Source organism: Antennarius striatus, chromosome 11 (genome assembly GCF_040054535.1).
Source record: "Antennarius striatus isolate MH-2024 chromosome 11, ASM4005453v1, whole genome shotgun sequence".
NCBI lineage: Eukaryota > Metazoa > Chordata > Actinopteri > Lophiiformes > Antennariidae > Antennarius > Antennarius striatus.
Window position 1 is genome coordinate 18,980,001 of NC_090786.1, and position 27,981 is coordinate 19,007,981.

Genomic DNA, 27,981 nt, shown 5'->3' on the forward strand with positions numbered 1-27,981 from the left:
TATGAATTTCTGTCTGTGACAAGTTCTTCATTATGTGGGTCATTTGCAAATTAATCGGTTCTTTGTGTAGAAAACATTGTGCCTGTTGGTTGTAGTCGCATATTTATTTTGATATCGAGTGGACATGTGCGATCTGATCCTAAGCTGTTACTCTGAACATAAGTAGGAGATAGTTTGTAATGACAGGTGTGAACAGCCAGACTCAGAGCTGTCCACTTGTGATCAGATGACCCAGGAATGATGGTAACACCAGGTTAAAACCAACGCTGAGAGAGTAGGAGAAAGTCCCAGGGAGCAGGCTGTCCCCATACTGTTTACCCACAGAGCAGAGCCCCTCTGAGACACAGGGGGGAAGCCTTGACTGAGCCAGGGGCTATTAAAGCCCTGATGGCTTTTGACAGTAATTTCTTCATGAGTCCACAGCCTGCGGGGCCTGCCAGTGGAGAGATCGGGTGTCTCCTCTTGCCCATTAAAGCACACAAACTGTGCCCACAAATCCCACTGAATGGTATCTCTGTCCTCAAGGAGTATGTTTGTGCACGTATGAGTGAGAATGGTGAGGAAGCAGGATTTAGGCCTCACCGATCGTGAGAGCCAGGTCAAAACTCTTGGATGCGTTTCTCTTGCTACTTCATCAATTCAGGCAAGTCCAATCCATCAGCACGAGAAATTCAGAGAACGATAACATGAAATTTTGCCAAGATCGTATAAGGTGTTTTCATATGTCTCAGCTCAGTAAAAGTCACATGGCAAGGTTGCTGGGTGTAGATGAGTTTCAGCAGAATTTGAAGAGGTATTGGTGAGATTTTAAATTTTGGAGGAGCAGGGCAGCAGTAAGACGGAGCATCTGGTCCGGCCAGAAACCTAGGAGTTTATACTAAGGTGATAGTGCAGTCTTGCTTTGCACAAAATAATAAAAATCATGTTGTTCCTCAAATCTATAGACTTATAGGAGACTATCTACACTTTCAGTTCGACATGACTAGATTACCGCATTACACTTTACTGTGGTATTAGCAGGTGAAATATTCAAAGATGCAGCTGATTCAGCGTACTGCTACCAGACTTTCCAAAAGCACTACACCCTCCTTATGCCAAACATTGCTGCCCTTTTACTGGCTGCCTGTGACTTTTAAGATTGACTTAAAAATGTTTTAGAGTTTCTTAAAAACTTAAAATGTCTCGATCCTACTTATCCAACTTCCTTTGAGATCTTCTGCGATGGACCTGCTAATGAATCCGAATTCATGATAAGTTATCAAAGGTAAATGGGCCTTTGTTGTTCGACTTTCTCAACTATGGAAATCTCTCCCTAGAGATATTTTTATCTTGTTAATTAATTTTGAGGTATTATTGTGTGAAGCACAACGTTGTTTTAGAGAGGTGATATAGATTTTTTAAAAAAGATTATTATCATCAGTTACTGGATGTTTTCACTGTCACATAGGATGTTACTTTAGATTTTAACTTCTCATTTGCTAGGGTGGAGAAAAGTGCTTAGGAAGGTTATTCATCTCTAATTCACTGCTTTGGACCAGACAATCATAATCTCTTCTCTCTGTTACCCTAGGGCCTAGGGTATTAAATTGGAGCATGAAGTAGGATAACACAGAAAAAAGAATAAATTAAAAAGTTGAGAGGATTTGATGAGTGAACAGGTCAATGTGCTCAGCCCTGCTTTGTATTTAAAAATCTGCATTGAGCACTGAGTTGCTAAATAAGGTGTAATATCTGACAGGAAAAATGCACAGTTGTGTTATGTGTCAAGGCTGCTAGATGGTGATTAATTGAAATCTTTCTGACAGTGATAAGGTATGTGTACTGTACACATGTAGTCAAGTACTGTACGTACTCTAGGTAAGTATACGCGGTACACTGAAAATACATACATATTGTATGTACATATTGTATTGTATGTACATATTATTTTACTGATTTGTCAGCACTTTATTTTCGCCAATTCTAATTGATGAAACATTTTTATATCAACGTCTGTCCTCCCAGATAATAATTTCGTCTTTATTTTGAGACAAAGTACCTCAAGTAGCAGGGAATCAGGAGGGCGGAACCTAAGTGCAGGTCGCGTTGCACCCAGGTGACTCGAGGTGACGGACAACGGTCCCTCTCTGCAGAACATACTGGAAATGCATCAAGGGTGGTTCGTCTCTCTCACTCCTGTGGCCGTTTTCCTGTGTTTTCAGTTTAGTATACTGTGACAATCACAAAATGACTACTTCCTAAGAGTTTATTATTCTTAGCATTAGTGACATGCTTGCGGTGGCATTTCTCAATGTATAAAAGTAAGTTTGATGTTAGCTAGAAAACTCCGCCTAGCAAGCAAAACCGCTTGGCGGGAGTTTCAGAAAGTGGCAAATACCTGTTACATATTAAGCAGTTCATTTGCATATGTGCACATTGCGTGGCAAGATTTTAGTTATTTTCCCTCTTTTGGCCCTGCACACCTGACAAACACTGTAAATAGAGTGTTTCTGTTGGGATATGATTAAACAAATACTATAGGATCTTTGTTTACTATGGAGCATTTGGGAAATTACTTGAACAAGCCGATACATATATTTTTGAATGGCTATTTTCTGTTTATAAGAAGCGCTGTTAGTTTCATGTGCGTTTCAGGAATAAATAATTACAGTATGAAGGGTGAAACTGCATTTTCGTCAGTTTTAAAGGTGCTAGTTTTAAAGTGCTAGTTTTACTGTATATGAGTCCATTAACATTCTCTATGCAGTGAGTTTACTGTTTTAGATTATACCAGTCTTATACTACTGTACGTAGCTTTCAGTGGATTTTGGTACAGTAAATGTGAAATTAACTTTAGAGCACTATATATCATAGTAGCCATGGTAATAGCATAGATGCCAAAAATATGCTTTTGGGACAAAAATAATGTACCATCTGAATCCCTCTGGTTCACGTTTATTTATTTTTGGTTTATTTTGAGTTTTAAGAGGAAAATCATAAACTGACTGTGATGTGAGATGGAACGGAATACACTGTGTCCTGGAGTTGAAGCAGGGACAGATGAGAGCCACACAATGGACATTGAGACATGAAGTTTATTGTATTAGGGAGAGATTAGGGGCATGAATGTTTATTGTAATGTTGTGAATAATTGCAAAATAAAAAGAACATATTGGAAATGCAACAAGGGTGGTTCGTCTCTCTCATTCCTGTGACTTTTCCTGTGTTTTCAGGGTGCAAGGCGTACAGAACCACCATTCATTTGTTATTATGTCCCTCAGTATTTGGGACCGGTAACATATACTTCATGCACATAAGCATACACTATCTACAAAAACATACCCTTTATTGGCTTGGGTACCAAGCTACACAACACCAAGTCTGGCCATTTTATCTATCTTCAGTTTATGATGGAAATCTGTAATGAGAAGAGAAATAAGTGCCATTGCCTTTATCCAATTAAAAAAATGTTATCCAATCCCCGGGGGATTTGGCAAGCTTTCTAAAAATTGGATGACATAAAAAATTGCTATGTATGAGTAATTTTTGGTCCTGAAAACTATCAACAAGGTGGTATATTAAAGACATAGCAAAGTAAGAAACAACTTTATTACAAGATTTACATAATGAGGAGAAAACATGACAACTAATTGAATTGGGGAGAAACAAGCTAAATTAAGGCATAAACCTCCTTCCAAGTGTTAAGAACGATGGACCAAACCACAATACACAAGGTGTAGAAAAGATTTCTTTATTTCTAATAAACACAAATACATGTGAACACGGACAATGTTTAATCATCTATGTTTAAAACATTTTATTAAACTGTACGTGGCCCAAAAGAGATGCTATAGGTCAGTACATGACAGATTTATTGTACTACATATGGTACTGAACTATTTTACTTGTAGTCATGAAGCAAATACATCCATACATCTGCATTAACAAAATCAAAATGAGACAAAAAGTACACTCGAGGAGACATGACAAAATGAAATACGAAAACTTGTACAACTTTGAAAGGTATACGTTTTAGACACACAAAGACACACATACATTGTATGTGATAATAATTTTTGTTTGTCATGAGATAAAAAGCTAACTACATCATTCACAGATTCAGCAGTCTGTTTAAATACCTTATTTCTACAAAGTGAATTTACATTTCTTTAAAGTACAAAGTGCAAATACTATGGTTTAGGTTTCCATTATTGTTGACTGGTGAGGCACGTTCTCCATGCAGGAGGGAAAACTCAGCTGCTGGCTTAGCCTTGCTTCTTTGAAGGATTCTGAGGGAAGCAAATGAGAATGTCATAAGACTGACACAGTCACATTTTTAAAATTCTGAATGACTGTCCCAACAATACTGTAAAAGACTGACAGATTTTAAGCCTGTTTAATTTCAGACATTTTATCCTCCAGTGTTGAGGGACTTGTTTACTTACTAGTTTACTAGAAGATAGACCTTCTCCTGGCTTGGCCCCTGTGAGTCAAAAAGTGGCACAAATCTGAATAAATGCAGTAGTAGAAATCTGATGTATCACGTAGAGCATTCTAGTAGAGTTACTGACTCTTTGATGTGCATCTCAGATTTTGAAGAGATATTTAATATTTAATATTATTTGTGTTTATGCTTCTACATCTCTGTTACTTACCCCACAATGCTTATGCTGCTGTAATAATGCAAATCTCCCCACTGTGGGACTAATAAAAGAATATTCTATATTAATAACCATGATGTCAGGCTGTGTCATTCAGCTCACCATCTTCTTTGGTAACTCCAAGGCATCCCATCAGCTCCTGTAGAGACAGTGCCTTATCATTGCTAATGTCGCAGTACTCCACAAATTTCTTCACACACTTCTTTGGCTTTGATTTCTTGCGCAGGAAGCGTTTGAAAGGCTTGATCTCTTTTTTTCCAATATCACCACTGGAATTTTTGTCCAACTGGCTGAAATACCAGTGCACCACCCTCTCCTCTAAGGTGTGGCTGGGGTCAGGCTCTGCCATCCTAAATGACAGACATCATTTTATCAGCTTACAACCAACCTCCATCCTACATTTTTGATATATGACTAAGTCGTCTCATTAGTAATCTTAAAATGAACAAATCCAGCTATGAAAGTCATACCTTCCAGCAGATGCCGGATCTGTGACAGCGTGCACCATGTCTGTCGACAACGCGTCAAGAACACTTGTCAGGAACTCTGTTTTCTTTGCCCCAGGACAGCCTGGAAAATAAATCACAGATAGCTCAGTGTGTGTAAATTCATATGTTCATATGGAAGTAAATATACATCAGAAAACACATAAAATGCATCCATTACAATAATGTGGAATGCTATCATCATAGGTGGTCGAATAAAAGTTTGGGGAGGGACGTCGTGCACAACCAGCATGGTTTTAACAAACAGTAAAGACAGTGGAGGAGAAAATAAATCCAAACAAGTCTCGTCGTTGTCTTTTCCTCCCTCTCATAAAGTGTCAGGCCTCCCCTTAACTGGAGGAGGCAGAGTTTACCTGCCAATCATCTTGGAGGCCCCTGAGTGGTTTGACAGCTGCAGTACAGGAGATATTACAGAATTGTGATAGTGTGGACAAGAGGCTCCATACAGTACATGTGACTCACCTGAGACATGAAGGAGACCAAACACAGTATTGACAGACACATTGTTAGTTTGGATTTTATCGAAGGGGTGTCTGACTTAAAGGTATGCATCCAGAGACTGACATAACTCAACACCTTATCCTTAGTATGCAGAGGGATTACTATTTGAAACTTTATGTCACGACAGGGAAAGCGACTCATACAACCAGGCCATAAACTTATGAGGTAAGCATTATTATATGCTGAATGAAGGGAGGAAAAATAAATAAGTGAGACAACTGAGGTGGAATGACCCTAATGATAGTAATTGTCTTTTGGCCATATAGTTTTAAGACTGAGGAGGCCAGTGTTGTTTGTGGAAGAGCTGAAGGCTACGGAGGTCTCAGGGATTCCTGGCTCTCCTGTGCTTTCTCATTGTCCAACTTCCTTTTGCTATTCTGCCTGTGGAGTTGAAGAAATTCTCCACGGTTTGTGATTCTTTTTATGGCTTAAGCCTGCGGGGCGAGATTCTCCTGTGCTGGAGATAATAGCATGCTTTGCTCCTCTCTAACAGGTGTCGACCAGCAACGGCATTAACACCCAGTCTTCCCCACGCCTTTCTCCAAAGAGCGGGGGTCTTCAGCAGTCTGCGTCTAGCTAGGGTTCACATGTCCAAACTGTTCCATGGTCTCTTTTACACGTTAAACAGACTTGCACTTAAGTTTTAGTAGGCCCTCCCTGGCTCAAGCCCAGTAAAATATCTGACCCACCTGTTAATGGCCAAACCAGTACCTTGGGAGCCTCTTGTGGTAAATTAGTCTAGACAGTCACACAATTTTCAACCACAGAAGGCAAAGTGTTTTTATCTGGCTTCTGGCTGGCTGAAGAGAGACTTGTGGGATGCAGTTTGAGGCTTAGTGCTTTTCATGGAGAGCACACGTCCTCCCTGTAATGGTATAGGAATCCGACCGTGTCTGCAGTCTATTCCAAAAGAAGCCATCATGTAAGGCTCCAGTCTCTTCCTCTTGGCAGCAAAACTTTTTCTTATGGTTACGAGACAGATCAGCTTCTGTCTGTGTGGAAGCAGGATACAACTGTTTCTGCTCACATTCAAAGAGCATGAAGTCTCGTCATTTTCCTTTCACTTCAGTGCTATAGCACTAAAGAACTTATTTTTCATTATGATTGTAAATATGCAGTTCCAATTTCTGAAAGATGAAGGCCAGAAACAAGTGAAGACGGCCTTAAATGATTATTTTTTGTCTTAAATAGCTCAGAGTTACAGCACTAGTCATGTAAAGAGTTGGCCAGTAAGTCCATGTTTGCATGTTCGTGCCCATGTGTTACTGTCAATAAGAAGCTGTTTGTCGATAGAACCACATAGGGCACAGCCCTGTCAGCACTCACAGCCGCAGCTCCCAGTGGCTGCCCCAATGCTATCCCATAATCCCACTCTGGGGAGAAAGCTCAATTCTAGCCAAAAACTCAGCTTTCCCCTCCTGCCCCTTTTGAGGCAAAGTTCTCTTTTCTCGCATCTCGCCCCATAAACCTCTCAACACCAGCGCTTCAACAGTAAATGGGCTGCAGCAATGTGAAGGCAACATTTATAATTATCCCTTGTTCATACAGTGACGGGGTTTACAGCTGTTGACGCAATGGCTCATAAAGAAAACAAGATACTGTGTTTTGTGACTGTGTCTCGGTGTGATTTCTAATTGGAGACCCGACTGATATGATGCAGGATTTTTTTGACAGGTTTAGAATGAAGTCTATGTGCTTGTATGAGCGACTGTGTTGGGTGATTGCATGGCTGAATACGTGCATTGTTTCTCTCCTTCCATGATGTGTTTAGGAGGTGTTCGGGCTCGAAGTTTTTCTCATGGAATAGTTGTGACTGTTTTCTACCTCATTACCTCCTCACCCTTTTTGGTGGCATTTGACGACCATAATTAGACTTAATCAATATCTGCACAACTGTTTCCACTATCAGTTCAAGTGGAAGGCAAAAATGAGTGACAATTGTTGGTCTAAGGAGTAGTCATTTGTGATTGTCTCTCTTCACTGCTTCAGACACACTGTTCAGGAGTGCAGCGTAGAGCCAGGAGGACAGAGTGCTGCTCCGCTATAAATGCAGCACCTGCGAGCAGAGAGCAGCTCTGGCGCTGCACACGGTTACATAAACAGTTGTAGATGGACGGGAACAGTGGCTGCTCTGTTCACATGCTGCTGGATTATTAAGATGTTTACCAAACCACCAAAAAAACAGCTAATTTGCCAAGCACCATTCAATGATTTATGCAGCACCTGAAAGCCATAGCTCTACTTCATAATGATAAAGAGATGTATTGAAACATATAAATATAAACGATTGCCTGTTATTCATAAATATGATGAAAACAAAGGTTTTCCATCTAGTCTGTATGTCAATGCACAAGTAGACCTGGTGGCAACCCAGTTAAAATCAAGGAGACATTTATGAAAGACAGTTTGGAAAACATTTACATCACATTAAAATGAGTGGCTTAAATCTGTGGTTTCCAAGTGTTTTGGCGTCAGGCACTCTTCAACTAGACCCCATTTGATAACATTTTCTCCCAGGAAAGGCATCTAGATTTTTCATTACGGAAAATGAATAAAACCCATGAGCAAAACAGTCATAAGCTATGTCATTTCAAAGTTAACCTTCAGTTACATGGCATGTTTCTGTCTGCTGACGCCTCAAAGAGCTTTACAACACTTTACCATTCATCCACCCCCACACACTTTCACACACCATCAGGAGCAGTTGAGTTTTGTAGACTTAGCGCTTCAAAGTGTGATTGGACACAATCAAGGACACATTGAAATGAACTGACGTTGAAAATTAAACTACCAATAATTGCTGGAATTGTGTTTTTAATGATAGAATTAAAGTAAAAATGTAAAAAGTGAAAAATATTCCCCCTTTTACTGTTAATCATAAGAAGCTCAAAATCTTTATAAATCTGCTTAAGCTATATCTGTTTCAGATATTTACTCCATTTACTGTACTGTTGCTTTCATTGTTGTCCTGTCCGTAGTGCTATTTCTGCACATCTGATATATTGTAGAAGAAGAAGAAAAAAACTTTTATTATTTCCTTGGGGAAATTACTTTTCCACTCCAGTCTGTTTCTTTTTTACACACATATGTATGTATCGTACATGAAACACACACACCGGAACTGTAGGGCATGCAAGTAAATAGTGGGCAGCTCCTTTTGTGGTGTGCCCTGTGACCAACTTGTAGGAGATGGTGCCTTGCTCAAGGGCACCTCAGCAGTGCTCAGGAGGTGAACTGGCACCTCTCTATTGCTAGTTCACATTTCAAGCTTTTGGTCCACTCAGGACTTAAGCCGGCTACCCTCCGGTCCCCAGCCCAAGCCTCAGTGGATTGAGATACTGCCGCCCCTTGTATCACAGATGCTCAAAGACGGGTTGTGTCATCATTTTTTCAGAGGAGTTGTGTTTTGCTAAATTATACAATAGTCGAAATGATGGCATTTAAAAAAAGTAACCTAAAGCCTCTGTCTATTGTATTATATCAATGATCTCATATATTTTAGGAAAATTGAATTGCCTCGGTGGTCATTTCAAACATGTCCTCCAGTTCAAATCCATCCATCCCTTCATTCATCCATCCATCCATCCATCCATCCATCCATTCATCCATCCATCCATCCATCCGTCCATCAATCCATTCATCCATCCATCCATCCTTCCATCCATTCTACCCACTGCTTCACCATGCCACCCAATGGCAAAAATACATAATCAATTGCAATTTGAAGCAACCGCAGTTAGAATTTACTCAGATCTATGGCCTTGTTCAGACTAGTCGCCTATATCCAATTTTTAGCCCACCCAGATTGATATTGCGTATCTCGTTTGTAGTCTGTAAAGTCCCATACCACATGATATCCGATATTTGCGGGACAGACTGAAACAACATTTGAGAGGTAGTTTCATGTCGGATATGGACAGATGCGTATTCACTCTGAACAGCTCCAAACACCCAGATCGGATATGGTGACACGAGAGCAAGGTGCCAGAAGGAAGAGCGTCGCGCATTACGGAGCGATAAAAATGGAAGAGAAGTTCACAATGTCGGGTGTGTGTGAGATTTTCCCAACCTCTACCAGACAGTGATATTGCCATTACGCTAAGGTAACAAAACATGTTCGTCATCGTTGTTGTCGTTGCCGCCAACGCCATTATATGACCTCACACATCATGTGCCCCGACGTCATTTTTATGGCAACCTTTCAGATTGGCTGATAACGTGGCCCAGTCTGAACTGAGCCAGATTGCATTTGGACACATTTGGACAAAAAATGTGTGAACAGTCATCCCTAAAAATCAGATATGGAAGGATATCTGATATGCCTACAGTAAGAATGCAGCCTATGATTATCGTGAGTAAAAGATCAAGGGTTAAATACTTTAGGACTACATTGGAGGCTGTATTTGGTCAGGGTTAAGAGAAACCACCCAACAGAGCAAACAACAGTTGTAAATAAATTCACCCCATTACCACCACCCTTCAAAATCCTCTCCCACCTTCAATTTAGTTATCTATCCTGCCAGTCTTTCTATCACTAACTGTGTGTGGCATCCTATTATCCATTATCTACTCCTCCCCTGCTGTTGTTTTTTCTCTGTGCTATCATCACACTATCCTCCATCTTCCATGTTAGATAAAGACTGATTCCACCCCCGATTCGTCTCAGTCTCCTTGTTTATTGACCAGTGAAGGGCAGTATCTGGTAATCCTCAACTGTTTGTCAAGCTTTTCCTTGACTCAAAGTGTTTATGATGTCAGCAGACACACACAGACACACAAGTTCTGCTATCACAACTCTGGGGGCATGGCATCAGTTGGAAGTTCTTCACCGTGTTCTCCGAGCAGGGAAGAAAAACAGGTTTTTAGGTTTCAGAGATGTACCTTGGAGATGTCTACTTCGGTAATGGTCCTTAGGTTTGGTTGGGTGGGCCCTGGCATTTCCATCACACTTTGGTTGTTCATACCTATGACAAAAAATACATCATGCCAATTCAGTCAAAGTGAAATGGGTGAAAGGTTTTGTTTATAACAGTAAAACCACCCTCCGTCTAAAGTCAGGGAAGAATCTCATTTTTTCCAATTTCGCCCATGCAACTAAATCTCAAAGATTTAAATAATCGTTTTGTGGGAAACCAATGACTGTGACCTGCATCCAAAACGAAGGGAAGAATTTTTGACGGTATGAGGATTTAAAGTGGGAGGAAGGGTGAAAAAGAGAGAACGATAGAAGGCAAGGGGCACACAGGCAGACAGAGAGCGTGGGACACAAAAAGTTTTCACGTTCTTCATTGGAGAACCAGCAGAGCCCTGATTGCTGCTGCGACTGGGCCAAAAGTTGGTTTGGGACAAGGAGAGGGAAGGGAGGATACCCATGCTTCCATATGTGTGCTAATGTGCTGTCTGGCATGCTGCCTGAAGCCTTGTTAATCTGATACTCAGCCTTGCTGCTCAATAAGAGTTCTCTAGTGCCCCACTCTGCCAGTGTGAATGACCTCTGACCTGCCGCTCACCAGACCACTGAGCCACTCTGTCTCGACTGCAATGGAGATGTCTGTTTACACACTTATGTCAGTCTTTTGTGCAATCTGAAAGGGTTTTTTAGTTGTTGTTGTTTGGTGGTTGTTTTATTTCCAGTCATTTCTGGAAAAAAAAGGCAGCTCTAACATTGGTTGCAAACCAGCAGATGTTCCTGCCTCAGGTAAGAAAATGTCACAGATGCAACAAACTGATATGAAAGAAATTGTGGCAACATATACCGACTCATTCACAACTTCAATCAATCTGTGTCAGAGCCAAAACACTGCACTTGAATACATCACAAAGAGAGCAGCCGACAGTTACCCAACATACATGTCCTGAGGTGAATGAACTCTGTATATGGACCAGTGCCAGTACTTTATACTCCACAGTCAGAAAAGGAAACCAGGATACAGAAGATGGACGCTCTCCCACCGTCAAGATGGTTTTAACCATTAGCTTATTGCATACAGTGTGAAAAAAGTTGTGTATTGGAATAATTGATAAGGCTTCTGTGTGCCGAGATGGTAGCCATTCGATCACCTTCCTTGCTACTGTTTAATTTACACAGCACCATAAAACTACAAATGAATCTCATGGTGCAAAAGGAAGGTGCAGACAGCAGTTTTATTTGACAGAGGCACATCTATTACCCCATGAGCTAGCACTTGGCGACAAAAGCAGAAGATGACACAAGGTGGGTAGCTCCCTGCTTTGGCTGGATGGGTACATTAATTAATCAGACTCATGATAAAACTTGTGACTGAGTTGGACCTGACAAAAAGCCACTAGTACCAATGGTGTAGAACACACCACAAAAGCAAAGGCCACAGATGCTGAAAGTGTCCATGATGAAACAGCCTGACGTGAAAGCATGTAAAAGGTATTAGTTGACGAAGAAAACACAGGCACCCAGTCGGACAGCCTCTTATCAGCAGGCACATCTGCAGTGATAGTTATGCTCACTACCCATTTGCGGAACGACTGTCCATAAACACTACATATTTACAATTTAGATCTTCATATCGATGATCTTTGTAAATTGAGGCAAAAGTACGACAGAAATGCCCAATAATGCCAGACCATAGGTGTAGCCTCTCCCACCTGGTGGAGGTCCCAGGTATGGGCCGACCGGTGTCCACCAGCACACACCAGCAGTAGCCAGTGGAGGGGTGGCATTGGACCGGCTTGTATAGCCCCCCTTGGGCACAATCGGGCACAAATACAGCATCGTTCTTGTGCTGCCTTGCCTCTTCCTGGGCGGATTGCTGCTCCTGGTCACATGATGAGGCTGGAGAAAGGGTCACAGATCACAGGAATCAGTAGTTGTGGCAGAAAAACACAATCCACCCATAAAGATAGCATTAACTCAGAAATCAAGTGAGTCTAAATTACCCATTTTGGATTTGTGAAAGATCCTGTAAGGCAGCATGGTGGCACAGTGGGAAATGCTGTCGACACACAGCAAAAAGGTTCTGGGTCTGATTCTTTTCTGTGCAGAGTTTGTATATTCTCCCTGTGTTTATGTGGGTTCTGTCTGTGTTCTCCAGCTTTCTCCCACCTCCAAAAACATGCAGCTGAGGTGAATTGGTCACACCAAATTGTCTGCATGCATGGTTGTCTTTTGTGCGGCCCCGCGATGAGCTGGCGTCTCATCCGGGGTGTACCTCGCTTCATGCCCATAGACAGCTGGGATGTATAGATGGATGGACAAGATGGAGTACGTTCAAATTATTTTCTACTGAGAGGCCAACTGTTTTGACCGCTGTCTCATGACACTCTAAGCATGGATGATGGGGTGGAGGATGAGTGCTTGGTGTGCGGACTGCTCTACCAACCCCCCGTGGTACTGTTTACGGACATTAACAGGCTAATGACTCGAGTACAGCTCCTATGCCCCAAGTTAAGTAAATATTTAGACACTGGACTGCCCTCTGTGGTTTTGTGTGATGGAGAGAGACAGACAACACAAAAGCCGAAACAGTGGTCAGTTGGTGGCTCCAACAGAAAACGAGGGGTTTAGCAGAACCTCAGCAGGATATCATCAGATTTGTTCTGTTCAGCACCCTCCCTCTCTGCTGTGCAGCTCTCCAACAGAGTTTTCAGCATTAAATTTATGGGGATGAAAGTGGAGCTCTTTCACCCATGAGAGCTTTTATCACCATTCCCTACCTCTCATTCCAGCTCGCCTCAAGGCTCGGAAGCTGCTGCAGGATTATGCATATCCCTTTTCTTTGTTTATTTTCATTAGGCATCGTTAGCCACACAGAAAAGACCAAATGAAATACCTCTCTACTTTCTCAAAAACTGTCTTCGGTCCAGCTCTGTTGTATGGGGCTTTTGTTGTGGTGTTCTTTTTAAAACCCCCACAGCCTAAAGAGCACATAGTAATTAAAACCCAAATGCTGCCTTTCTCATGCATTTTTTTTAATGCTTGTCAATTATGATAATAGAATTTACACACAAATGGACAGAAGCATGAAGCGTTTTCATCTATACCCTGCCCTAAAAGCATTTTTAAATGCATAAAGCAACATTATTTCCTTTATTTTTTCCATGAAAGCCACTGATCTGTAAAATGAAATAAACATGACGGTTTGTAAGAGATGAACAGAATGGATCAGCAAGAAGGACAAGAGATCCAGGTTACACTATATAGTGACAAGTAAGCTACATCACAAAGAACTACAGACAAGCAGATCCTTATGGCTTGACACACACAAAACCAAAATGCATTGGTTTCCTAAAAGACGGGAACAGCCACAAACCATGAATGCTCACACAAGTTAAAAAAAACATAAAGCATGCTTTCTGTTGAAGTTCACAACACCCAATCGTAGTCATTAAAAAGAAAGCGGGCTTTGAAACTCACATGGTGCTTTGGTTCGATTGTTCTGTCGGCTGCGAACCTGCTCCGTCCACAGAGTTGGGTATTGGGAAATGATGTCTGAAAGAAACCACCACGACAGATTTATTAGCTTCAATCAAAAACATACTCATATATCATGCCAAACCTGGTTCCAAAAATCACAGACTGTAAAATGCAAAACTGCTGTTATGTGGGCAGAGAGCAAACTGCACGTCGGCTGGGAGCAGAAATATAACAGCAAAGTAGGAGTGATCCTCCTGTCTTTTTAAATGATCACATCAAAATGACATAATAGAACATAAAACACTGAAATAAACTTGGAACATGATTGCCTTGCATCCCAGCAACAGTGATAGATAATTGTTATGAAACCAGGAATTGATTAACTTTTGGTGTCATTTGGGGTTTAAAGCAAGAAAATTTAAACAATGTCACAATATATAAATCAATGAAATATAATATAAATACTGGACGAAGATCAAGAATTATCAAAAGTAAAAGTTTTAACAGGCTTCCCAATCGTAGCAATTTCTATCATTATATTTTTTATTGTTGGTTTGCCAATGATGAAATGACATTCAGCATGTCAGTGCTGCACCTGGTGGAATGTATATTAACTAGCCAACATATACTGCTTGTTGTTTTAATCAGTTTTTGTGTCATATTTGAATATGATGCAATTTGGTAGGATGAAATTTAACTTTCAAAATGGTGCTGTGAAACAGTGTCACACAGGTACAGCCACCAACAACATTCACATACAGTATCTACAATTTTTTGGAATGTACTGAAGGAATACTGCAGCTTGACTTGGCTCATTGGCTTCCTTCATTTGGCATGCTGACTTGCTAATCACAGCAAACATAGGGTAAATAATATTACTGTAGTTATTCATTCATTATGTTAATTACTGTAATTACTGTACGTCTCACAGCTACTGTTATTGATACTCGTATGTTTTCTGACAGTAACCTCCTTCTGCTTTCGGCTTTTCCCTTCAGGGGTCGCCACAGTGAAACAGTTGCCTCCATCTAACCCTGTCTTCTGCATCCTCTCCTCTCACACCAACTACCTTCATGTCCTCTTTCACTACATCCATAAACCTCCTCTTTGGTCTTCCTCTAGGCCTCCTGCCTGGCAGTTCAAAACTCAGCATCCTTCTACCAATGTATTCACTATCTCTCCTCCTCAGTCTGGCCTCTTTTCTTCCAGTAACTAATTACTCAATAATAACCCCAATCACATCTATCCTGCTGCAGACTTGCAAAGACAAACACATATTCCTAAACCTGGCTCCACCTAACAAATGTCTTTAAATTAGCTCTAATGTCTTTAAATTGATCATTTTAAGAAAAGTTAGAAATCCTGAAACATCTCTCTACACAGTAGAGAGATTAATACCAGGTTGTGTGCCAGTACTTCCAAACCTGGTAGCATGTTTGTTTCCAATGGTACAGATCATAGGTTACAACAACAGGAGTCCCTGCAGACAGACTTGACAGATTTTGTCTTTGATAAAGAAAACTTAAATCAACGCCAGTATTAATGATGACAGATGGTTGCTTCAGAATGCACCCAGCCTATTTTTCTACTGTACTGTATTCAGACTGGGTTGAATCAATGTTAAAAATAACTTGTGTAGGCCTACATTTCTCAACACAACTGATGAAGTTGTTGTAATCAATGATATGTTTAAGGTTATAGCCGGACACTGTCTTCACAAAACTTCCAAATAAGGTCCTGATTTTAAAAGAAATGTAGAGAGACAGTGAACTATTGTTTTGGTTTCCCTTTATATTTTCTCATTAATTTGTTTTTTTCTCTTCACATCTCCTTCAATGTCCTGTTTGAAACATGATGTTGCCTTGTGTGCAGGCTCCATCCTTTTAAGGATGTTTTAAAGCTGTTTTGGAGACAGCCATCAGCATCTAGGTGAACAAAAGTGTAGCATCAACCCGTTTTCACTCACAGTGTGTCAGACAGAAACTCACCTTCTTCATCAGCAGCGGGGTGTGGATCCACCACTAGGCCAGTCTCATCTGCATTTAGAATGGAGAATATTTGCAAGGAGACTACAATTACGAGAGTAAGCTAGATTACAGAACAATATGCTATGTGAGATTTGCACGTTGCCCGGCCAAGAAAGATGGAGGCAGTATTACAGGTAAGGAGAGTAAGAAAAAAAAAGGAACAATTGTTTATCGTAAGAGGATGAAGAAAGAAAGAAAAAAAGAAATATAGTGGTCATATACTGTATGTCGTGGATACACATCATGTAATAAGAGAGATCTTGACACAGTGAGGGACAGTTTGAGGTCGGCAAAAATGAATGTGGACCAGTTGCCCTTGATGATTTCACAATCAGATTAGGAGAGCTGTAAAGGTGGGAGAGACTGACAAACCAAAGAAAAGAGGGATAGAGAGGCTCAGTGTTTGTTTGTTTGTTTGTTTGTCTGTTTGTTGTATAGGAGGGAGACCAAGATGGAAGTTTTGAGCTGCTTATGGTGAAGCTCACTCTGGGTAAAGCCCTGTAAAAAGAATTTTTAACGAGTTCCACCACAAACAGGGATTAATCTTAAATTTCTTTCCTCTGAATGAATAAAGGGGTTTTACATTAAACTCCATTCCATTACACCAGTCATTTATCTCTCTAGCAGCTAAGTGGATAAAAATAAATGTAATGTGTCACTGACTGAGGCAAACACATTATTACTCCTCTCACTTCACAGATGGAAATACTATCTCAAAAGTGTATTTGTGATTTAGATTTACGATAAACCACTAATGACCTATCTTTACTTTGTGGCCTTTTAAATGACTGTAACACCTCTTTTAGGATTTGCGAGGAAACCCCCGTGCTTTGTGTGGTCATACAGTATTAGTTTAACTGCTGTTTGTCAGTCGGCAGTTGCATATGACTCCAGTATGTGAATGAATTTGTCAGGTAAAGCACCAGAAAACGGTTTATGGTAAAGCATTTGGTGTTCAATTTTACCAATATTGTAATAATAAAAGTACTGGAGAGGCCATTATGGAATGTTTAGTTGCTGATCTAGAGGATCAAAAAATATTGATGCCATCATTGCTACTTTTAAAGCTGGGTCACCACAAAATCACAGTTTATTCTGCTCTTCACAGCCTTGTATATTCAACCAGTTCAGATTGAACCACATTCCCTCTATCCACCTCTTTTCTTCCTTCCCTGTCCTGCATCCCTCTTCTTTTCTCCAATTTTGCATTTCCACTTCAGCTTTGTGTAATGAGTTGGCCTGTCTCAGACACAAAATATGCCCATTTGTTTGCATAGAAAGAGATGCAGACATAAATGTCAGACTAACAGAAATAACCCATGTGACACATGGACGCATATGCACTTTCTCTCTCCCAAGCAGTCATGCACACAACCATGCACAGACATAATCAGTCAACACAAATTGTCTTTTCTTTGTGAACCTTCAAATTACATCAGTTAAACAAATTGTTAATAATAAGATGAAAGAAAGATAAACAGGATCTGGGCGAGATGATGGGATATTTAGTGGTTCTTTCTGTGGAGGGGGAAGATGCTGATGTGACACAGAGTGACAGTATAATGGAGGATGAATGCTGAACATTTTCCTTATATCTTATGACAAATTGGCTGAAAAAGAAATGAAATAAAATGAAATAAATCTGAGAACACAAGCGTATAAGAAGACAGTTTTCATCCACTCTGGCTGCTCCCTGGCTGCCTGACAAAGACAGCAGGCAGGTAAAGGTGCTGTAGCTGCTTGTTTCTCAGTAACTCACTGCTTTTATATCAGCCTTCAGGCTGCTTGCACTCTATCAAATTGACAAAATATTAAAAAGGCAAGCCTTGACAGGTGACCAACCTCCACATTTCCAACACAGATGCAGGCAAATTGTCAAGATACAAAGGAATACGCACACACACACACACACACACACACACACACACACACACACACACACACACACACACACACACACACACACACACACACACACACACACACACACACACACACACGTACATGCAATGGTTTGATAGACACATGTACATTGACAAATATAAGTGCACATACAACTGTAAGTGCAGGAGTCCACTGTTCTCTGGTTTAAATCTCACCTGCTTTACCTGGTTCTCTTGTAGTAGCTCTCTCTTGTTTTGAACCTGAAAATCATCACCTTAAATTAATTACATTTTAAAAGCAAAATAAAAAATCTTTTGCATACATCACGAACTGGGGCATGAACAAACGGTGAAACTTACAAGCAGACTTTATAAAGCATTGTGTAACAGTGGAAAACTCTTGTGACTTGTTTCCAACTGCTACTTCAAAGTGGCTCAAATAATTTGCAGAATACATGTAAACTGAGCAGTTACAGTATGTCTACTGCTGCTACTACTGGCGCAGCTTCCAAAGCAACCCCACGGAGACACCCACGGAGGACATGTGGCATTGGTTATTTGATTGTTTGGATGAAGCCATCCCTAAAGGACACTTACATTCCTTGTAGTTTAACTTAGTTGCACAAATCTGCAGCATGGATTTTGTACTAGGTTTATTTACACTGCAGGCCAGTGCTTTGAGCAATGCTTCGGCCTTGGGTGGCTGTCGAACCTTGTGGTTGTCACTGACCACTTGCCCACAGGACTGAGCATTGCACCCCCAGATACATGAAATGTCATGCTTTGCTTTTTGAATTCAATTTGTCATTGTTGCTTCACAAAATTACAAAAACTGGATTCCAGTACAATTAAGTTGATCCAGCTTGCTACATGACAAGATGCCCCAGTGCACCATAAATAGAGTTAGACATGGTAAGACAGGTAGCTGGGCTTTTACCGACCTTGGCATCGGGGTTTTTTGTTGGCTACTGCTGAGCCACTAATTGGTCGACCATTGGGGGTGACACACCAACAGTATCCAGTATAGCTGTGGCACTGAACCTGTAATCATAATGACATTTAAACACAAAGTCAGCACAAATCTAACCAGAAATGGAAACAAGGAGAGGAAAATGTTTAGTCACAGCATTAAAAGAAGAACAATCGATGCCAAAAGTGGAATCTTGTTGCCAATGAGGTGCTCTTTTCTGCTGCGGCCTCAGAAGACCACAAGAAAATTTTTGCATTCATTACGAGTATCATTCATGTTGTGTTTTTTGTTACCTCACTATATGTTCCATCAGGGTTGCATACAGGCACAAAGACCTGTGGAAAGAGCTTCTTGGCCTGCTGCTCTGTGTACTTTTTCTCTGCCACACATCTGGATGTATCTGAGGAGCACCACAAATCACCAGAATCACTACACATCGCAGAGACCCATGATTCAACCCACAACTCAACTAGTTTCTTATGCTGCACAACTATAAACACACATTATCCTTAAAAAGTAAGTAAAAGATGGTGAGGGAAGAAAATGCATGAAGAGTGGAGACATGCAAGGGAAACAAATCCAGACATTTCGGAAGTGGATGATACTTATGTGGCTGGGAATAGAACCAACACCCCAGATCATATTAGGAACAAGCCTGAACAAAAACTAATAGTGGTAAAGTCATTACTTAGAACGGCAGTTATTGCTGCTATTGTAGAGCATTCTAGTCACTCTAGGAAAGAGCTGGTGCACAAGGAAAACCTGACTCTTCCTTAATGTCTCTGAGCCTGTCTCAGTCCTTGCCTAGACCTAGATTATGCCCTCAGTTCAGCCCAAGCAGTCCTGTAAGTATTTCTGGACATAAATGGGTCAACCTGTGTTCACCTAATGTTTTCACATCTCTCTGTCAGAGCCATGGCTCATCTTGTTGTTCCACAGCTGCTTCATCTCACATGGCCTACAACAACAGCTGTGCAAAACTGGAAATGTGTTGATGTTATGGGCTTCATGGAAGCTTATTGTGGCACATTAGGTGAAATGTGGCCCGTGAGACTGGTGGGTTCAAATCGTATTAAATCAATGAGTCATGCTTGGTTTGAAAATGCTCATCAGTTTGGTCAGGAGGCAGCATGTCACTGGCTTGGCTTACATTAGATTGCCCACAAGACACATACAGGGGAATTTGCGTCGTCTTTCCAGCACAGTGTGTGTGTGTGTGTGTGTGTGTGTGTGTGTGTGTGTGTGTGTGTGTGTGTGTGTGTGTGTGTGTGTGTGTGTGTGTGTGTGTGTGTGTGTGTGTGTGTGTGTGTGTGTGTGACTGTCATTGACAAGGAGAGGGGGCAAGACGGTGGATGTTCTGGATGGAAGAAAATAGCAAGTTGAAGAGCTCTAAAGATAGCTCCACTGGAAAAACCCAAAACCATCAGACTTCTCTCAGGGGCTCCGACCAAACAGCTAACTGGAAAAAATGACAGGGCACTTGAATCATCAGAGTGCAGTGATAGAAAACAAATGTGGTACCAGTCTCACCATCCTTAAACACAATCCCAGTTGTGTGCATTTGGGCCAGACCAGCCCTCTGGTTTCTTTTGACTGCTGACTCAGCTGCTGGTGCTGAGTCTTTCACCCGAGCCGTCCAGGAACAGAAGGGGGTCTGAACTCTTACAGACCCAATGTTATTGACACATACAATAAGACTTTCATGGACTCTCGTCCCTTTCAGCTTCCTAGCTGGAATCCTCCATTCTGTCCCAGCGCTATCCACCACATCCAGATGTCTGCTCAGAGACGTTGCCATGGGGACCCAGGACGGGCATAAAATCATGGAAGGCTTTTCCATCATATGAAACTAAGCAAACTCTTTCACTAACTCCCTGCATTTGTGATCTAATATTGTAATGTGTAAGAATAGATCATTGTCTCCATTCTGAAGAGCAAGAACTAGCCGTATAGAGTTAGAGTGTGGTGGGAGTGAAAGGGTTTGGGCTTGCAGCCTTTGGGTGTACGGATGCTTCCTTCTAACTAACAATGAGGGAGCTTGTGAGCTACTGACCTTATAGGCTTTCCATATCCAATTTTCCATCAGTCTCATACGCACAGGTCTATGTCTACTACATTGAAAACAAAGCCATTAATTATAGTCAAGATGTTGTACTCAAAGACCCTTGCCTCGCCATAATAATTTGATTTAAAAAACCTAAAATCAATGTGGACTCTGTTGTCCCATTTTGTTGTGCATGTCTCTTGTAGAAACGTCAACATCCTTAAGAAAGCTATTTCCAGAGAAAACCACTAAATTTTACCATGTGAAAAATTCATGAACATTTGAAACCCCTTCAAACAATTCTCACTTTGTCAACCCAACTCATCATACCAGCACTCAAATAATGAGTTATTCTGAAATAAATTTAATCCACAAACTTCTATTGTGACTTCTTGAGAGCACCAGACGGAGCTGAAGCGTGACTCATGACCTAACCTTTGCATGGCCCTCGGATGACCTCCAGTTGGGGGTCACGGCACTTGGCTCGGAGAAACTCGCAGCGAGATGTGAAGGTCCTGCCATCAGAGGCACACAGAGGCTTGCGAGGAGTTCCACTGCATTCCATGTTGCACTCCTTATCCTGATCCACCCGCAGGAACTGCACAAGTGACAAATAAGGAGATAAGCAGAGAAAACATTTGTTAAATGAGACATTTTTGAGAACTGGTGGGTTCTGCACCAGAAACTTTTAATGTCCACACCAACAGGAGTGATTGTCAATTGATTTATGAGGTCAAGGATCAGTACTTGTGGAGGAAAAATTCTAACCCTAATCCTAACCTTGACCCCACACCAAATCTCACTAGCAGGATGAATTTATGAATCCATTCAATTTGCTTGAAAAAATTAATCATAATTAAGCATTCTTTTTTTAGAAATACACAAAACACCACAGTCATAAAGAGCAACACAAGATTGTCGGAGCACAGAAAAGCTTTTTTAAGTCTAAAGGGATGTAGAAGACAGATGCTTTTTCTTGCCTTCGCCTGTACCACCACCTGCACAGGTATTCAGTGGGAATCACTGCCGGGAAAGTTTGAAGAGGCCATTAAAAGTGAAACAATGAAAAGGACTCCTTGCTGAACACATCAGATCACCTGTGTCAATGCTGCCATTGTATCTGTTATGAACACCCCTCACCAGGCCACCCAATGGTGCAATGCATTGAAGGGGTTGGCAACCAGCTGTGACTGCCACAATGAATGAAAAGACAGTGAATGAAAGTCCTTCAATAAACGAGATGTCAGGGAGCTTTGTGCTGCTACAGTGTGAATGTTGGGTTTTCATAAAGGTTTTGTGATTCATTCATTTCAGTGAAATGATGTCTAGGATTGCTAAAACAACAAACTTAATAAAATGTCTATGCCAATGCAGGTGCTGTTTTCAAGTAATCCAATACAAAAATAAATAAATTTCTGGACTCTTTTGTAATATTTCAAATGATATATTTGCACATATGAATTACTGATGTTTCTATTGTTTTGAGACATTCGTGGAAGCACAAACATCCTTTATCTATCTGCATGCCGTCTCTATCAGTTATTCATTAAAATACATCAAGAGATAGATAGAAATGTGCTTTTCTTCTCAAACACAAAATACACTTATCAATCCGCCACACAAAGAGGAGGATCAAAGCTTGAAGGTAAGCCATAAAATGGGCCATCAAAAGAAAAGGCACGACAGCGCACAAAATGAATAAAAGGGCAGGATGATCACTGATAAAAAAAAATTGTTGTATCTGACATCTTACAAATGAAGTGAGAGATGAGGTTTGGTGGCAGCCCCTTGCTTTCATATGAGCAGAGCTGCAGGGCTGGGCTGAATGCACCTGGAAGAGGGTTGGCAGGGTAAGAAGCATTGCCCTGGGCTGGGAGGTGGGGGTGGGTATGGGGGATTGGAAGTGGGAGCGGGGAGGTAAACTCTGCTCATAAATCTTCTAGTGGGGTGGGAGGGGTGGAAGAAGAAAAGCTCGTTCAAACACATCAGAAGATGAGCCACGTGGTGGGGAAGCCAAGTCGTTTGGTCTGAATGAAAGTTTTCTTTTAAAAAATTTTTAAAAAGATTTCTCTTGCAGCCATTTTCTTCTCAGGCTATTAAAATGATGAGTTGCTTTAAGAAGATCACTGAAAGATTCTTTCAGTGATCGCAGAACCCGCCACTTCACATCAATTTGTTTCAAAGAACAACCCAATCTCAACACCTATACAACTTTCCTAAAAAAATAAGTATGGGGTGATACCTTTTTTTTGTTTGGAGTAACAACATGACGCAAGCATGTCCAATTATATTGGTCATGGTGAACTAATTTCATACTACTCTTGATGTGGACAAAGCAAGAATTAGTCCACAGAGAGCAGAGCGTAAGGAAGTAGATGGCATACTGTATTTATCTTTGTTTGAGTCCCCCAAAGGGCACCAAGATAAATCTCAGGGGTCATGAGATGATAAGAGGTCCTATGAAGGGGAAAACATTTCTCCTTTTGAGAAAATCCTATTCATTTTTCATTATTTTTTTTGAGTGTTTGCTATTCCTTGTGGTTATTTATTCAATGTCCATAAAGTTCCAGGCCCGGCAAGTAGTGTAGTATTCTATTCTATTCTATTCTATTCTATTCTATTCTATTCTATTCTATTCTATTCTATTCTATTCTATTCTATTCTATTAGCGGGAACAAGTGGAAATTCTACGATAAAACAATATCAGACTTCATACCAATTATATGAAAACAAATGTATTGGTATTATAAACCAAGCGCACCCAACGTAGTCAAAAACCAACATGGTAACATAAAATAGACTTTGTGTTGGCAAATCATGGATTGCGCTGGGCGGGCATTGCGAAGCCGTAGATGAATGTTAGCAGGTTAACTGGAGAAAGATTGGGAAAGGAGCTAACTTTAAAGGAAAAGGCACCTGTCAAAAAGAAATTTTAGAGAACTGTGTAGGTTCTCAGTCATCCAGGTCATGGTTATCCAAAAGCTGTTGAGTCAATCCACTGGAAGTTAAGAAAGTTCTTGAAGACGTTTCGTCTCTCATCCAAGAGACTTCTTCAGTTCAGAACTGAGAGACAAAATGTCTTCAAGAACTTTCTTAACGTCCAGTGGATCGACTCAACAGCTTTTCGAAAATTTTAGAGAAGTGATAATTCTGTTAGCTGACTACATGAACAGAGCTGTATGTAGTTACTTAAAGACAGTTTTTGTTAGATACCCGAGGAGCATTTTGGATACTACATCGATTGTCCCATTCCAAACGAAAAACCGTAGCTGGACAGATAGTTTCACTCAGAATTCATTGCCATTTGCTGTGTCATTCCTGACATTTGGACTTTTTGCTCAAAAACATGAAAATTGTTGGAACAGTTATGACACTCTAAAATTTTGTTAACTGGGTAGTCCATGTATAGTTATTTCTTCTCCTAACATAGCAGATGCCTTACTCCATATTGTTCAAATGATTCCTTCTGGCAGATGCGCCATGATTGGTTGGGCGCAATGATTGGTTATGTGCTTGATTGACAGATAGTGGGTGGAGTTTATGACAGTGTGACAGCGTGAGACTTTTCAAGTGAGCTTATTCAGATATATAGGTGGGGATTCTATCCTGTTCTACTGTCTGCATAATCCCACTGGCAAGCAAGCAAACGAACCGACAGAAGAACACAAGTGGAAGTAAAACGGCCCTGACCAGACGTGACCAGGTGATGCTGTGGTCCATCTCTACCTCTATTTAAACTAAAATCTTCCTGCACAACTTTGTCAGTGTCCCTGCATTTGCTGGGGTGTTGGCATTTCTGCATTCACCTAACAGTTCCCATTAATGTGGTATGTTTCTCCCCATGTCCTTTCATACTGGGACATCTCACTGCTGTAGCCGTCTTTGTGGTGGAATGCCAGCCTTGCTACGACTCATGCTGGCCACCCTAGCGCACAGACCACACGTCATTATCAGGATGAGACCCGCAAGCCAGCAAACTGACAACTCAAATTAATTCAGAGGCTCAGCATACTGCTAGATGTCCATTCGACAGCTCACAGCAGCATGCCAGGTGCCCGTGGGTTTTAGATAAATTTAAAAGAATATGACATGAAGGCACAATTTGGCATTAAGTCATCACCCGTGAAAGCAACCATCCAAATACTGCATCACATCCAAGTATTTCTTTCAGGATGGCAAACTGACGGAGGGGAAAAAATAAGATGGAAAGCCAGTGAGAAGAAGTGTCAGAGACTAATGACGAGTTTAGGACTTTTTCCTCCTGTGTCCTCCTAATCATTGTCAGTTGTCTGCTGCAGATCTGAGTGTTTTGCCTGTAGTGATGGATGAGCAAGGCTGAGGCAGAGTCCTGACACTTCCCTGATGTCTCATTCCAGCCACTCTGAGCTGACACCATCATCTGCACAGTAACGTGCTGGACTGATGGATGGTCTCCGCCTCAGTTTCAAATGGTATAAACTTCTACCACAGTGCAACGAAAAAAGAGATTCAACCACAATAGACCCCATATAGTGACTGTAATCCACAGATTGCACAGATCATCTTCTTACAAACAGCTGCTTCTCACTATCAGTCCTTTTTCAGTGGTATTTAGCTTTATTTCTTTGTGTTGTACTTTTTGTGTGATCTCTCTCAGGAAAAGATTTTTGCATCTGCTCAAATACTACAGGAGGTTGGCAAAGGAACGAGTGAGGGTGAGGTTGGCAGGGTTTACTGAATTTTTTACAAGACCAACCAGCATACAAAATGAAATCCTATTACCTCCCCCTGGCTCTGCGGCATTGTGGGGTTGAATGGAGTATGGAGGAGGCGAGACTCCAGCAGAGAGCACATTGTAGGATGATAAGGGCCTTCTGGGCTAAGAGGCCCCTGCTTCCAACACCCCAAAGGGCCCTTCACACCAAGGCCCCACAGGGTCAATGGGGGCCCCAGCTGAGGGCTCTTGCAAATGTGTTAAATGGACGTGGTGGGAGTTTCCTGCATGGACGCACGGATGTAAAAGGGATCATTAGTTTCCAGCATGGTGGAAAAGGAAGAAAGTGACAGCCTTTAACCAGGCTACTAACTCAATCAAAAGAAAAGGCCTAAATTGCTGTGAAAGATGTTTCAAAAACAAAAAAGGTCACCAACAGTGAAAGGAAAAAAAGATGCGGGCAGGTGCACAATTTTATGAAAGCGAGGGTGAAATGGAGGCCGGACTGTAAAGTGGAATTGCTTTCACCAGGTGTGAGACAGAGGCAGCTCCATACAGCCTCATTATTACAGGAGCTGATTCATATTTCCATAAAGCATAGTGAAATCTGCATAAACACTAATCTAAATAAACCCTGGATTTAACTTCCCACTCTAGCTGTTCACAAATATAGAGATGTTTTCTTAATCACAAGAACTGTAAAAACCCAAGTTCAATACTCCGTGTGTTATTCCTACACGGATTTAATAGAACCCAGTGATGAAGTACAACATAAAAAACAAACATGTAATTAAATATGTGTTGCGTCCAACTGCAAACTGTACTTGTGTAACATTTAGCTGCCAGGTAGATTATGTCCATGCCACATTGATAAATAAATACTCTTTTTTTCTGCGTTTCACTGTTTGTTAGTGTTTATAATGGTGAAGATTCAGGGGGAGCATTTACTCAGTGCCACACTTCCTCCCACATTCCACAATTACATAGTGCCGTCAGGAAGAAAAGATCTCCGACCCTTCACCTGTAGGTTAATGACTCGTGGCCATTTGTTTCCAATTGAATATTAAGACATCTTCACGATCATAAATAACAGTGCTGGGGGAGGCGGGTGTCAGATCAACCGCTAAATCAAGACCTGAAGCCTCTGACAGTGCACATTCCTGGTTCTATGATTTCTCCATGAAAATTGTACCTGTGCTTCATCCTGTCCATGAACTTAGCACAATACAGTGTTGTGCATCTTCTGTAAACAGAACAATGTGCTTTTTTGCAAGAATTATGCTGACACTGGCAGAATTGCCTCTATATAACTGGTGGCGCAACAAGAGTGAAAAGAAGAAAGTAAAAGGCAGCCTGAGAAGCTGACAGGTACTATATGTCAAGACATTAAAATTAAATGACAGTTTTGTGGCTTGTAGATCAATCACCTCATCACAGACAAGCCAACAGCTGTGAGTTTATACAAGGCACAGGAAACACAAATACTTTCGTAAATCAATCTGCCAGAAACTTATCAACACTGTATGACAATTTTTTTGTTTGACTGAAATTATTTTGCAATGTCGGTGACACTTTTTTTTTTTTACATCGCTTTTGGTCACTTTACGCGTGTAGTAATCCGCAACCTTATCTGACTTTTAAATCATGTTCGACACAAGAGTATGGATGAGACATTCTGTGAGTTCCGTGGCTCTTCCTACCGTGAGAGCGGAGAACTTCTGAGCGCATCCAGCGCACAACAGACAGAGAAGAACCAGCACTGGTGAGACGCGCATCCTGTCGTAGCGTGGCAATATACTCTCCAAATTACGCACGACTCAAAATTTTCTCTTCATCAAAGTCGAAAAACTGGAGGAATTAAGAAATGTCTGGATAAATATCCAGAATAGTCTTTGAATTTGTAAGTGGTAAAAGAAGCGTTGCTTGTTTGTTCGTCTCCTTGGTTTCGTCTGCCAAACCGTTCGTTACACTGTCCTTATTTCTGGCAGTGAGATAACCCCCCTGCGTCCCTGACCTTTTCCCCTCCCTTGGTGTCTCTTCTCCCTTTCTCCCCCTCTCTTATTCTACTTTTTTTCCTTCCACACCCCCTTCCTCCACACTTGATTCTGAAGATCCCTTATCGGATGCAGGCAGTTCCCCAGCCGGTAAGTATAGGTGTAGGTTTGGCGGGACTCCGTCTGCTGCTGGTAGGTGAAGCAAACACTTCAGGTATTCTTATCTTTCAACTACGTATCCTTCACCCGCCTCACAAGACAAAAATTATCCTTTTTTCAATAGACTTTGTGATTGTATTAGTGCGGTGAGGAGGAGAGGAGGGGATAAGACGGG

General features: G+C 41.2%; 1 protein-coding gene across 2 annotated transcripts; it reads right to left on the minus strand.

The window, feature by feature from the left end:
- Positions 1–3,716: 3,716 nt before the first annotated feature.
- smoc2 (SPARC related modular calcium binding 2) lies at positions 3,717–27,981 on the minus strand. Of its 2 annotated transcripts, none has more exons than XM_068327246.1 (13): positions 27,354–27,981; positions 21,396–21,558; positions 19,210–19,316; positions 18,888–18,987; positions 18,172–18,207; positions 16,025–16,072; positions 14,037–14,111; positions 12,269–12,455; positions 10,529–10,611; positions 5,111–5,210; positions 4,743–4,990; positions 4,425–4,462; positions 3,717–4,268 (listed from the first exon to the last, which is right to left on the minus strand). In XM_068327246.1, exons 1-13 carry the CDS (start codon positions 27,426–27,428, stop codon positions 4,245–4,247), a joined length of 1,284 nt encoding a protein of 427 aa, XP_068183347.1. In that variant the 5' UTR covers positions 27,429–27,981; the 3' UTR covers positions 3,717–4,244. The 2 variants fall into 2 exon arrangements, with proteins under 2 accessions (XP_068183347.1, XP_068183346.1); XM_068327245.1 differs by having other exon boundaries at positions 18,163–18,207.